At 40.8% G+C, this 14,986-nt stretch overlaps 1 protein-coding gene across 1 annotated transcript in view; it reads right to left on the reverse strand.

Annotated features, from left to right (window-relative positions):
• Positions 1-554: 554 nt before the first annotated feature.
• Positions 555-14,986, reverse strand: part of LOC132820338 (glypican-6-like) — a 207,406-nt gene continuing 192,974 nt past the window's right edge. Inside the window, exon 9 of the mRNA XM_060832360.1 lies at positions 555-2,912. Coding sequence (XP_060688343.1) covers positions 2,698-2,912 — 215 coding nt within the window. The 3' untranslated portion in view covers positions 555-2,697. The remainder of the gene's footprint in view (positions 2,913-14,986) is intronic.

The raw sequence follows: 14,986 nt of genomic DNA on the forward strand, positions 1-14,986 counted from the left end.
GGTGCATAGAATTCACTGCCAGCAGTGGTAGTGGAGTCAGATGTATTAGGGACATTTAAGTGACTCTTGGATAGGCACATGGAATTTAATGCAATGAAGGGTATGTAGGTTAGTTTGATCTTAGACTAGGCTAAAAGGCCGGCACAACATTGAGGGGTGAGGGACCTATACTGTGCTGTACTGTTCTATGTTCTATGTATTACAGACCATCAAACATTCAAGCGATAGACAGAATTGGAAATACATAAGTAAATCTGAGAATCGCTAATAAAAATAGTAATAGTAGAGGATTACAATTATCCAACATTAACTAAGATAGAATTACTGTGTAAACCAATTATTACAACTTGTGTCTCTAGTTAATAACTTTTATGTAAACTATGGGGTAACTAAGGAGATATTAAGGATTATATATATATATATATATATATAACTGGAGATAAGACTAATTAAAACCAATCCTCATGTATGAAATTTAAACCGAGTTTTCAATGTGAAAGCAATTCTAAATGGGGGGAGCTGGGGGGGGGGGGTCGAGATGAAAGCTATGCAGATTCCAGATGTTCCGATTTTACTATAACACAAATAACCAAATTTAACATTCACACATTTACTCAAGAATGTTTTGCATTCAGTGCTGACATTTCCCACCATACATGTTTTGTAACATTGTCAAAAGGCCAATCACTATAAATGTTTCACAACTTACATCAAGGATATTTTGTACTTTGCTTAAAAATGAACTAACAATTCGATAAAATCAGTTAAATGATTAGTCTCAACAATATAATATAAATCCTGGAATTATAATAGGCTTTTGCAAGATGAATGAAAGTAGAATTCAATAGTCTGTCTTAAGTGATAGCATATGACACAGCAGGCATTTTGACAGTTGGCTGTCCCTCAGAACCATGTCATTATTTTGCTGGTCTTTAGCTGAATTTCAGCCAATGAATGGATATGTTAGACACAATCATCCCTTCCTTTCCAGAAAGCCAGAATTAAATTCTACCTTGTCTAATTAAAAGGAACAGCAAACCTCAACACCTTCAGATAGCTGAGCTATGCACTCAGCAGTGTCTCAGCTATGTACAATCTATTCTCTCAGAAAATAATCTATTTCAAACTTAATAACTACTTGCTACAGATAAGAAACTCCAAAGGATAATTTATCAACAGCAAATGTGTACCATTAATCTTCTATTGACTGAAAAAAAACTGTTGAGATTACTGAACAGAATTTTAGAAAACAATGTATTGACCCTGAGCTAGCAATTACAAGTATTTAAAATTCTGATATAAAGATAAATTCAACATTACAATGAAAGCAGGAATCAAAACAAAATTTATATTTGCATTCAGACTCTGCAGCTAAAAATAAATCCCAGGAAGATGTTACTGGCCTTCAAACTGCAGAAAGTAACTCAGGCAGATGGCAAAACACAACACATGCCAGAATTAACTTTGAGATTTCTCTTATATAAAATTCAATTTCTCTACATGTCAACAAGCACTGTTAACATATGGCCAAATTCTTGTGCTTGTGCTGCAGTCTCTTTCCAACACTTCTAAGATCACCTCTCAAAGGTTCCAATGTCTTGCTTTATTAAAGGGCTCACTAATCTCAGCTCTAATCATTCTGCAAATATATAGAACCAAAATAAATTACAAACTTATACTGAGTGTCTAGCAGATTTCTCAACTAAATAACAGGTATTTTTGTGCATTGATAGGTGCAGCATTATTCCAAATAATTTCAAGATATCTATGCTTGCTTTTGTGCAGATCCTCATCATGAAATGCAGAGGGTAGAATTTAATCTTGGTGACAGGCTTTTGTCCAGCAATTGGAGAATTGGTAGAAGTCCCATGTCATCTTCTTTGGGGAATCCACTGAAGTGATCGGCCATTCAGAGGCTAGCAGCTTGTTATTGCTGTCAGAACCACTGGCAGCAATACATCTATTAGATGTCTAGAATACCAAGGGATCACAAATCAAAGTGAGTGAAGGTTGCTGGGTACGGTGTAAAGAGAAGTTTGTAGAAAGGGTAGGGAGTGGAATTGATAGCCCTTCCCCTTCTTAATGTTAGATGTTGCTTGTACAGGCACCAACTTTCAGTAAAGGGAACACCCCTCACCACTCCCTGCTGAAAAGCTCTCTAACAAACTTGATACAATTTGCTTGGTCTCCCTGCATGGCAAGTGCCCTGTCAGCTTCTGTTCAAACACAAGTGGCTGCAGGTGAAACCTTCAAACAGATATTAATTGCGTGTGGAGGACAGAGGCAGTGGGGTTCCCATCTGCAACCCTCCTGGTTAATTAAGTGCCTCCCATTCGCCCCTTTGGGGGTGGGGTGCATTACAGTCCACTGATATATTTTCTTACACAAGATTCTGATATCTTCAACAAAGTAAAATGAGAATGAGTTTAAAAAATACATTAAAGATTCACTAACTGCAGGCCTGCGTTTACTTTGAAATTCATATGTTAAAGTGAGAAAGTCCTGTGTTCACTTAAGCACAACGACACAGATTCAGTGGTGCCAATGGCAATCTGAAAACAAATAAAGCAGCATCCATGCATCATTATTGAGACATTAAAAGAAACATTGAAATTAAAGTCAAAGTCACAATGATATAAGTCAGAGTAATTTTAAAAAATAGCCATGTGCAAAGACTCTTCTCAGCAACTTGTGAGATTATCGCAACTGTTGCTCTAAGATTATTATCAAACAACTCATAAGTAGAACTTGTAGAGAGAGTCTAATGCAGTGAGCAGAATCTTTGGGAGCAATTTTCTTGGGTTCCACGGGGCCAAAGACCACAGGAGCATCTGTACTCATGAACTCAAACTCCGACTGACAATCCAACCCAGAACAACCACTTCCACTTTCTTCACCACTGCTTTCATCACCTAAGGGAAACAGAACAATTAGAAGTTATTTTCAGATTTTCATCACACAAATATAACATTTGTCTGACCCCTTGGCTTCAATTAAACAATAAAAACAAAAATCAATCTACAATGCTTGTAATCTGCTAGAATATTAAAATAACAGAAATGCTATTGGAGCTGCAAACATCCAGACAAGTAGGGAATACTCCACCATATTCGATGGGATGAGGGGCCTCTTTCCATGCTGTGAAAACTCTATGACTCTATTATTCCTGATCTAATTTCAGATGGTGGGCAGATTTGGAGACAGGAGGTGAGTTACTTGCCACAGAATTCCAAGTGCTTGATCTGCTCTCATAACCAAAGAATTTGTATGGCTGGTCTAGTTCGGTTTCTGCTCAATGGCAACCCTTGGGATGTTGGTAGTTGGCAATGTGGTGATGGTAATGCTGTTGAATATCAAAAGGTGGTCATTACATTCTCTTGTTGGAGATGGCCATTGCTTCACAGTCAGGTGGCAAAAATGTTACTTGAGAAATTGGGCAAATTAGCTGCTTGTTTTTGAGAGTTGTTGACCTAATGGGTTGAACGGCATTCTTCTGTGCTGTAGACTACTATGGTTTTGAAGAATGAAACATGATCTCATTGATACCTATAAAATACTTAAGAGGGATAAAAGCAAAATACTGCAGACAATGGAATTCTGAAACAAAGTGAAAAGGCTGGAGAAACTCAGCAGATCTGACAGCATCGGGTGGATGAGAAATAGAGTTAACTTTTCAAGTTCAGCATCAATCATCTTTGTAATGTAACTTAAAGAGATAGACAGGCATTACAACATGAATACGGTCAGCTAAATTAACTCAGCCTCCCTATCCCTGTATTCGAAACACAGTAAAATTAAAATATTCAATTACTCTGAAAATTGACTCTTTGGAATTGTTCATGACTGAAGGTAGCATAAAATGACTGCTTGTGGTTTTTAGCTGACATAAGATGGCTGAAAAGAATTGTTAATTGAGGCAGCAATTTCTAGAGTTAGAATCATGGCCTTGATACACATGGCAACCGTATAAGATAATTAAATGCTTCACAAAAGTCTTAGTGGGAAAGTGAAAATATGTTATTTAGTAAAGTGTAGAAGGGAAAGTTGATCCCATCATAATCAAAGATGGTTCCTAAAGAAGAGTTACACCCGAAACATCGACTTCTCCACCTCCTGATGCTGCCTGGCTTGCTGTGTCCCTCCAGTCTCCTGCCTGTCTACCACCATAATCAAAGGCTTTTCAAGTAACTGCCATTACACGTAATATATGTAGGCATACTGAAATTGTAAGTGCAACTAACAAATTAGAATTAAGGAATTTAGCTAATTCTATACTCTGAACTTTAAGTTAGTATTGGGAGGGCAATCAGGCTGCAATCAAACCTCTGTTCTGTAGCTTTTTCAGGCACAGTCCTTGTGAGTTCAAAAGCCATTTCAAACTTTGGTTTTGCTTCGTTAGATTGGGTGCCTCCCTATGAGGCCCCAGTTATCATTCATATGCCATCTGTTTCTCCAGAACCAAAACATCTAGAGTATTATTAGAAAAAAATCAACCCACAAATTAACTTGCAGGCCTAACCTCAAAGCAAATATCAGATTATTTGTTCTTTCTTTTTTAAATAAGTTGCTGTTCAACGTCAAAAGATTGCAAAGAACAAAGAAAATTACAGCACAGGAATAGGTCCTTCGGCCCTCCAACTCTGCACCGATCCAGATCCTCTATCTAAACCTGGCACCTATTTTCTAAGGGTCTGTATCCCTCTGCTCCCTGCCTATTCGTGTATCTGTCTAGATTCATCTTAAATGACACTATCGTGCCCGTCTCTACCATATTCGTTGGCAACGCATTCCAGGCATCCAACACCCTCTGCATAAAAAACTTGCCATACATATCTCCCCAAAACTTTTCCCCACTCACTTTGAACTCATGTGCCCTAGTAATTGAGTTCTCCACTCTGGGGAAAAAGCTTCTTGCTATCCACCCGGTCTATGCCTCTCATGACTTCGTAGACCCCAATCAGGTCCTCCCTCAACCTCCGTTTTTTCTAATGAAAATAATTCTAATTTACTCAACCTCTCTTCATAGCCAGCACCCTCCGTACCGGCAACATCCTGGTGAACCTCCTCTGCACCCTCTCCAAAGCATCCATATCCTTTCGGTAATGTGGCAACCAGAACTGTATGCAGTATTCCAAATGTGGCCAAACCAAAGTCTTATACAACTGTAATACGAACTGCCAACTCTTGTACTCAATACCCCATCTGATGAAGGAAAGCATACCGTCTGTCTTCTTGACCATTCTATTGACCTGCATTGTCACCTTCAGAGAACAATGGACCTGAACACCCAAATCTCTTGTACGTCAATTTTCCCAAGAACTTTTCCATTTACCGTATAGTGAGCTCTTGAATTAGATCTCCCAAAATGCATCACCTTGCATTTGCCCGGATTGAACTCCATCTGCCATTTCTTTGCCCAACTCTCCAATCTATCAATATTCTGCTGTATTCTCTGACAGTCCCCTTCACTATCTGCTAATCCACCAATCTTAGTGATATCTGCAGACTTGCTAATTAGATCACATATACCTTCTTCCAAATCATTTATGTATTTCACAAACAACAGTGGTCCCAGCACAGATCCTAGTGGAACACCACTGGTCACAGTTCTTCATTTTGAGAAACTCCCTTCCATGACTACTCTCTTCCCTGTTGCCTAGCCAGTTCTTTATCCATCTAGCTAGCACACCGTGGACCCTATGCGACTTTGCTTTCTTCATCAACCTATCATGGAGAACCTCATTAAACACCTTACTAAAGTCCATATATATGACATCTACAGCCCTTCCCTCATCAATCAACTTTGTCACTTCCTCAAAGAATTCTATTAAGTTAGTAAGACATGACTTTCCCTGTACAAAACCATGTTGCCTATCACTGATAAGCCCATTTTCTTCCAAATGGGAATAGATCCTATCCTTCCGAATCTTCTCCGGTAGCTTCCCTACCACTGACGTCAGGCTCTATAATTATTTGGAATATCCCTGCTCCCCTTCTTAAACAAGGAGACAACATTCGCAATTCTCCAGTGCAAGGATGATGCAAAGATATCTGTTGAGGCTGCAGCTATTTCCTCTCTCGCTTCCGTCAGTCACCTGGGATAGATCCCATCTGATCCTGGGGCCTTGTCTACTTTAATGCTTTTTAGAATACACAATACTTCCTCCTTATGCCGATTTGACTTACAGCACTCAAAGATCTATCCCTAACCTCAACATCTATCATGTCCCTCTCCTTGGTAAATACCAATGCAAAGTACTCATTAAGAATCTCACTCATCTTCTCTGACTCCATGCATGACTTTCCTGCTTTTCCTTGAGTGGGCCAACCCTTTTTCTAGTTACCCTCTTGCTCCTTATATATGAATGAAAGGCTTTGGGATTTTCCTTAACCCTGTTTGCTAAAGGTATCTCATGACCCCTTTTAGCTCTCTTAATTCCTCCTTTCAGATTGGTCCTACATTCCTGATATTCCTCCAAAGCTTCGTCTGTCTTCAGTCGTATAGACCTTGTGAATACTTCCTTCTTCTTCTTAGCTAGTCTCACAATTTCACCTGTCATCCTTTCTTCCCTTATCTTGCCATTTCTATCACTCATTTTCACAGGAATATATCTCTCCTGCACTCTAATCAACCTCTGTTTAAAAGCCTCAGTGTTGGAGCCCGCAGCTGTTCACTTCATATAATAATGATCTGGATGAAGGGACTGAAGGCATTCTAGTGAAGTTCGCCAATGATACGAACTTAGGTGGACAGACAGGTCGTACTGAGGAGGTGGGGAGGCTGCAGATACATATAGACAGTTAAGAGAGTGGTCCAGGAAAATGCTGATGAAATTCAACATGAGCAAATGTGAGGTCTTGCACTTTGGAAAAAAGATTACAGGCATGGATTATTTTCTAAACGGTGAGAAAATTCATAAAGCCAAAGTACAAAGGAATCTGGGAGTGCTAGTCCAGGATTCTCTAAAGGTTGACTTGCAGGTTGAGTCAGTGGTTAAGAAAGCAAATGTAATGTTGTCATTTAACTCAAGGGGTTTGGAATATAAAAGCAACGATATTCTTCTGAGACGTTATAAAACTCTAGTTAGGCCCCATTTAGAATACTACATTCAATTTTGGGACCCCACACCTCAGGAAGGACACACAGGCACTGGAGCGTGTCCAGCAGAGATTCACATGGATGATCCCTGGAATGGTAGGCCTAACATACGATGAGTGGCTGAGGATCCTGGGATAGTATTCATTCGTGTTTAGAAGGTTGAGGGGAGATTTAATAGAAACTTACAAGATAATGCATGGACATTGGGAATTTGTTTCCGGTAGGCGGGGAGACTACGACTCATGGGCACAGCCTTAGAATTAGAGGGGGTCAATTTAGAATGGAAATGAGGAGACATTTCTTCAGCCAACTAGTGCTGGGCCTGTGGAATTCATTGCCACGGAACACAGTTGAGGCCAAGACATTAAATGTCTTCAAGGCAGAGATTGATAAATTCGTGATCTCACAAGGAATTAAGGACTACGGGGAGAATACAGGTAAGTGGAATAGAAATGCCCATCAGGAGAAAGTGAGGTCTGCAGATGCTGGAGATCAGAGCTGAAAATGTGTTGCTGGAAAAACGCAGCAGGTCAGGCAGCATCCAAGGAACAGGAGATTCGACGTTTTGTGCATGAGCCCTTCTTCAGGAAGAAGCCCTTCCTGAAGAAAGGCTCATGCCCGAAAACGTTGATTCTCCTGCTCCTGGGATGCTGCCTGATCTGTGCTTTTCCAGCAGCACATTTTCAGCATCTGGCCCTTTGAGCCTGCTCTGCCATTCAATAAGATCATGACTGATCTTTTCACGCCTTCAGCTCCATTTACCCACTCTCTCACCATAACCCTTAATTCCTTTACTCTTCAAAAAAATTATCTTAGCTGCAAAACATTCAATGAGGAAGCCTCAAATACCTCATTGAGCAGGGAATTCCCCAGATTCACAATCTTTTGAGTGAAGAAGTTCCTTCTCAATTCAGTTTTAAATCTGCTCCCCCTAGTTTTGAGCCTATGCCCTCTTGTCTATGCCTGTTAGTGTTAATACAGAGATACAGGCAACAAAGTTAGATGGGATGAAGGATGGTAAAGAGGAGGTTTAACAATTTTGGAAGACCTGAAAATAGATAAGACCCCTGGGTCAGATGGGATTTATCCTCGGATTCTCTGGAAAACCAGGAAGGAGATTGCAGAGCCTTTGGCTTCAATCTTTGTCATCATTGTTGACAGGAGTAGTGTCAGAACACTGGAGGATAGAAAAGTCATTTCCTTGTTTAAGAAGGGGAGTGGGGACAACCCTGGTAATTATAGGCCAGTGAGCCTTACTTCAGTTGTGGGTAAGGTTGGAAAAGGTTGTATGTGATAGGATTTATAATCATCCGGAAAGGAATAATTTGATCAGGGATAGTCAACACGGTTTTGTGAAGGGTAGGTTGTGCCTCACTAACCTTATTGAGTTCTTCAAGAAGGTGACAATACCGGTGTATGAAGGTAAGGTGGTTTGATGTGGTATATAAAGACTTCAGTAAGGCGTCTGATAAGATTCCACACGGAAGGCTATTGCACAAAATACAGAACTTCGGGATTGAAGGTAATTTAGTGGTTTAGATTAGAAAGTGGCTAGCTGAAAGAAGATGGGGTGGTGGTTGATAGGAAATGTTCATCTTGGAGCTCAGTTACCAGTGGTGTACTGCAAGGATATGTTTTGGGGCCACTGCTGTTTGTTATTTTTATAAATGATCTGGATGTGGGAGGAGAAGAATGGGTTAGTAAATTTGCAGATGACATTAAAGTAGGCAGAGCTGTGGATAGTGCCGAAGGATGTTGTGGGTTGCAGAGGGACATACATAAGATGCAGAGTTGGGCTGAGAAGTGGCAAATGGAGTTTAATGTGGAAAAGTGTGATGTAGTTCACTTTGGAAGAAGTAACAGGAATGCAGAGCACTGAGCTAATAGTAACATTCTTGGCAATGTAGATGAACAGAGAAATCTTGGTGTCCAGGTGCATAAATCCCTGAAAGTTGCCACCCAGGTTGACAGGGTTGTTAAGAAGGTATATGGTGCGTTGGTGTTTATTGTAGGGGATTGAGTTTCAGAGCCACGAGGTCATACTTCAGCTGTACAAGACACTGGTAAGGCCACACCTGGAGTATTATGTACAGTTCTGGTCACCACATTACAGGAAGAATTTGGAAGCTTTGGAAGGGTTGAGAGGAGATTTACTAGGATGCTGCCTGGAATGGAAGGAAGGTCTTACGAGGCTGAGGGAATTGAGGCTGTTTTCGTTGGAGAGAAGAAAGTTAAGAGGTGACTTAATCGAGACGTATAAGATAATCCGAGGGTTAGGTAGGGTGGACAGTGAGAGCCTTTTCCCTTGGGTGGCGAAGGCCAACACGAGGGGACATAGCTTTAAATTGGTTGGTGATAGATTTAGGACAGATATCGGGGTACTTTCTTTACTCAAAGAGTAGTAGGGACGTGGAACAGCCTTCCTGCAACAGTGCTAGACTCGCTGTCGTTAAGGGCATTTAAATGGGCATTGGACATATATATGGATAGAACATAGAACATACAATATAGAAAAGTACAGCACAGATGTTGTGCCTAATCTAAAATAAAATAACCTAACCTACGCACCGCTCAATTCACTGCTGCCTATGTGCCTGTCGAGCAGTCGCTTAAGTGTCCCTAATACTCTACTTTCACTACCAGCGCTGGCAACACATTCCACGCATTCAAAACTCTCTGCGTAAAGAACCTACCTCTGACGTCTCCTCTACACCTTCCTCCTAATATCTTAAAACTATGACCCCTCGTGCCAGTCAATCCTGCCCTGGGGAAAATTCTCTGGCTCTTGACTTTATCTATGCTTCTCATTACCTTGCATCCTTACTTTTCTTCCTCCTTCTCTCCAGCGAGAAAAAGCCGAGCTTAGTTAACCTTTTTTAGTAAGACAAGCCCTCCAGTCCAGGCGCATCCTGATAAACCTTCTTTGCACCCTCTCCAAAGCCTCCTATCTATCCTATAATAGGGCGACCAGAACTGGACACAATATTCCAAATGTGGTCTCACCAGGGTCTTCTAGAGCTGCTGCAAAACCTCGCAGCTCTTAAACTCAATCCCCCGTGTTAATGAAAGCCAAAACACCATATGCTTTCTTAACAACCTCCTCATCCAAGTCATTTATAAAAACTACAAAGAGTATAGGCCCAAGAACAGAGCCCTGTAGGCCACCACTCACCACTGACCTCCAGGCAGAATACTTGTCATCTACAAGCACTCTCTGCCTTTAATAATGGAACGGTGTAGGTTAGATGGGCATCAAATTAGTTTCGCAGGTCGGCGAAACATCAAGGGCTAAAGAGCCTATACTGTGCTGTTACGTTCTATGTTCTATGTTGTCCTATTTTCATCCTTCCTGCTTCTATCTTATCTATTCCCTTCATAATTTTATATGTTCCTGTAAGATTCCCCCCTCATTCTTCTAAATTCCAAAGAATATAATCCCAGTCTATTCAGTCTCTCCTCATAAGCCAACCCTCTCAAGTCTGGATTCAACCCAGTGAATCTCCTCTGCAACCCCTCCAGTGCCAGTACATGTTTTGTCAAGTAAGGAGACCAAAACTGCACACAGTACTCCTGGTGTGGCCTCACCAGAACTCTCTACAGCTGTAACATAACCTCCCTGCATTGCTAGAGAGATTGAGTTTAAAAGAAGGACAAAATTCAATTTGACATCCTAATTTTCTGTTGTACCTGCAGTCCTTGTGATTCATGCACAAGGACACCCAAGTCCCTCTGCAGAGCAGCATGCTGCAACTTTTTACCATTCAAATAATAGCCCTTTTTACTGATATTCTTATCAAAATGGATGACTTCACATTTAACATGACTACACTCCATCTGGCAGACTTTTGCCCACTCAAGTTATCTATATCCCTCTGCAAACTTTTAGAGTCCTCTGCATACTTTGCTCTACCACTCATCTTAGTGTCATCTACAAACTTTGGCACACAACACATGGTCGTCAACTCCAAATCATCTATATAAACTGTGAATAATTGTGGTCCCAGCACTGATCCCTGAAGCACACCATTAGTCACTGATCGCCAACCAGAAAAGCATTCATTTATCCCCACTGTTTGCTTCCTGTCAGTTAACCAAATCTCTGTCCACGCTAATACATTATCTGTAACACCGTACACCTTTATCTTATGCAGAAGCCTTTTGTGTGGCACCTTGTTGAATGCCTTTTGGAAATATAGATACTAGGTCCTGTTGTCCACCTTGCTCGTAATGTCTTCATAGAATTCCAATAAATTAGTTAAACATGACCTGCCTTTCATGAACCCATGCTGTGTCTGCTCAATGGGGTAATTTCATAGAACATAGAATAATACAGCGCAAAACAGGCCCTTCAGCCCTCAATGTTGTGCTGACCTGTGAACTATTCTCAGTTCGTCCCCCTACACTATCCCAAAATCATTTCTATCAAAATTATTCCTTAATGATAGATTCAAGCATTTCCCCCACTATAGAAGTTAAGCAAACTGGCCTATAATTCCACATCTTTTGTCTACCTCCTTTGATAAACAGCAAATGTGATGCCATTGTTTAAAAATCTGCTGGTACTGCCCCAGACTCCAGCGAAGTTTGGAAAATTACAAGTGCAGATGCTTTTTCCCCTGCCATCTCTTTTAGTACCCTAGGATGCATTCCATCAGGGCCAGGAGAAGACCTAAGGGGCAACTTTTTCACACAGAGGGTGGTACGTGTATGGAATGAGCTGTCAGAGGAAGTGATGGAGGCTGGTACAATTGCAATATTTAAGAGGCATTTGGATGGGTATATGAATAGGAAGGGTTTGGAAGGATATGGGACGGGTGCTGGCAGGTGGGACTAGATTGGGTTGGGATATCTGGTCGGCATGGATGGGTTGGACCGAAGGGTCTGTTTCCACGCTGTACATCTCTATGACTTGTCTACCCTCAGCTCCATTAGCTTGCCCAACGCCACCTCTTTCATGATAATGATAGTTTTTAGGTCCTCAACTACCTTAGTCTCCTTGTCAATTACTTGTGTCCTCCACTATGAATGCCGACACAAAATACCTGTTCAATGCCTCGGCTATTTCTTTATTTCCCTTTATTAAATTCCCGTTCTCATCTTCTAAAGGACCAATGTTTACCTTGGCCAATCTTTTCATTTTATATATTTGTAGAAACTTTTGCTACCTGCTTTTATATTCTGAGCTAGTTTATTCTCATAACCTACCTTACTTTTCTTTATAAGCTTTTTTGTGGCTTTCTGTTGCTCTTTAAAGCTTTCCCAACCTTCTCGTTTCTCACTGGTCTTTGCTACTTTGTATGCCTTATCTTTCAATTTGATAGCCTCCCTTATTTCCTTAGACATGAATAGCTGATTATCCATTTTTTTGCAGTCCTTCCTTTTCACTGGAATATACTTTTGCTGAGCACCTTGAAAAATTGCTTTGAAAGTCCTCCACTGTTTCTCAACTGTCCCACTGTAAAGTCCTTACTTTTAGTCTACTTTAGCCAACTCTTCCCTCATCCTATTGTAGTCTCCCATTTAAGCACAGGACCCTGGTTTTGGATTTTATCTTCTCACTTATCTATATTCTAAGTTCAACTATACTGTGATTGCTCCTTCCAAGAGGATCCCTAACTATGAGATCAATTAATTATTGCTGTCTCATTATATAGGACCAAATATAGGATAGCTTGCTCCCTCGTTGGTTCCAATATACACTGTTCAAGAAAATGTTTGCGGATATATTCAATGGGAACAGCTTAGAACACACAACATAGATCAGTACAGCATAGTACAGGCTCTTCAGCCCTCGATGTTGTGAGGAACAAAGCTCACTCACGTTAATAATTTCAGTCCGAGACAAGATCTGAATCAGTAGTGTCATTTATTTCACACTTGCAAGTGGGTGTGATGTCCACAAGGCAGGGACAAAACACACTGAATTCAACAAATATTCGATATTTATATAATTTGGTTCCTACATTTTTTTTATTTCATTGCTCCCCCCCTGTTTACATCCTCCACTTCCCTAAGACCGGTACCCATTACTCCTGTTTATCTCTTGTCTTATCCGGCCTTGTCTGTGACAAAATGCTTATTCCTGGCCTCACAAGGCCGTTTGATCTCATCCTGCTGTGGGCACATCCTTGCCTTACCATTATCTACTCCTTCCATCTGTGCCGCCCCTCTCAGCATCTTATCATTAAGACTCTTTTAATTGGGGTTTGTTCCTCTGTTTCTGTAAAAGTGGGAAACAGATGTTTATACCTACTGTTTATGCAGGCATATCTCGTTTAACTGCCTCTCTTCACGACATTTTATCTAGTCGCCTGTATTATCTACCATTGTTTTACAGTCCTGTTTCTTTCTTGCATACATTTTTAGCTAATACAAAAAAACAATTTTGCATTTCCTCCACATAGTTCCCATTCTTGTTGACTCAGCTCTTGGCTGAAACAATTATACATTGGTGTGAGTTCATTTACTTTGTATAAGCAATTATAATTGTAGAAGTAACATTAATTTACCTATATCCCACAATGTTGTTCCGGCCTTTTATCTTACTCTAAGATCAGACTAACCTCATTACCCTTCATTGTACTAATTTCCATGTGCCTATCCAAGAGTCACGTCAATCTCCCTAATATATCTGGCTCTACTACCACTACTGGCAGTGCATTCTATGCACCCACCACTCTCTGCGTAAAGAACCTATCTCTGACATTTCCCCTAAACCTTCCTTTAATTATCTTTAAATTATGCCCCTCATGATAGACATTGCCACCATGGGAAAAAGTCTCTGGCTATCCACTCTATCTATGCCTCTAAACCTCTCACAAGTCACCTCGCACCCTTCTTCACTCCAATGGGAAAAGCCCTAGCTCCCTCAACCTTCCTTCATTAGACATGCCCTCCAGTCCAGGCAGCATCCTGGTAAATCTCCTCTGCACCTCTTGAAAGCTTCCATATCTTTCCCATAATGAGGCAACCACAACTGAACACAATATTCCAAGTGTGGTCTGACCAGGGCTCTACAGAGCTACAGCATAACCTCGTGGTTCTTGATTTCAATTCCCCTGCTAATGAAAGCCAATTTACCATATGCCTTCTCGACAACCCTATCAACTTGGGTGGCAACTTTGAGGAATCCCAAAGGGACATGGACCCCAAATTCCCACTGTTCCTCCACACTGCCAAGAATCCTGCCTTTAACCCTGTATCTGCATTCAAATACGGCCTTCCAAAATGAATCACTTCACACTTTTCCAGGTTGAACTCCATCTGCCACTTATCAGCCCAGTTCTCTGTCCTGTCAATGTCCCGTTGCAACCTACAACAGCCCTCCATACTATCTACAGCTCCACCAATCTTCGTGTCATCGGCAAACTTACTAACCCACCCTTCCACTTTCTCGTCCAAACCATTTATAAAAATCACAAAGAGCAGAGGTCCAAGAACCGATCCCTGTGGAACACCACTGGTCACCGACCTCCTGGCTGAATACGTTCCATCTACTACCACCTTCTTTCTTCTATGCGCCAGCTAATTCGGTAACCAGACAGCCAAATTTCCTTGTATCTCATGCCTCCTTTGTTTCTGAATGAGCCCAGCAATGGGGAGCTTTATCAAACATCATGTCAAATACCTCAATTCAATTTCAAAGTAAATTAATTAGCCACAATTGTCTTATATATACATTCTTATTCTACATTCATGTGGTAGTTTATTCTCCAGTGAATCAATTGATGATTATATACAGACTACAGTACTTAAAATCTGTAACAGGTTTGTATAGTTTGCTGCATGCAAGTAGTTTCGTGAACAGACATAGAATGCTCTCTGAACATCACAAGGATTGCAGCATTTGGACACCTTACACTGATTTATTTTCTAACAGTAGAAATA

This window comes from Hemiscyllium ocellatum, chromosome 11, assembly GCF_020745735.1.
Source record: "Hemiscyllium ocellatum isolate sHemOce1 chromosome 11, sHemOce1.pat.X.cur, whole genome shotgun sequence".
Classification (NCBI taxonomy): domain Eukaryota; kingdom Metazoa; phylum Chordata; class Chondrichthyes; order Orectolobiformes; family Hemiscylliidae; genus Hemiscyllium; species Hemiscyllium ocellatum.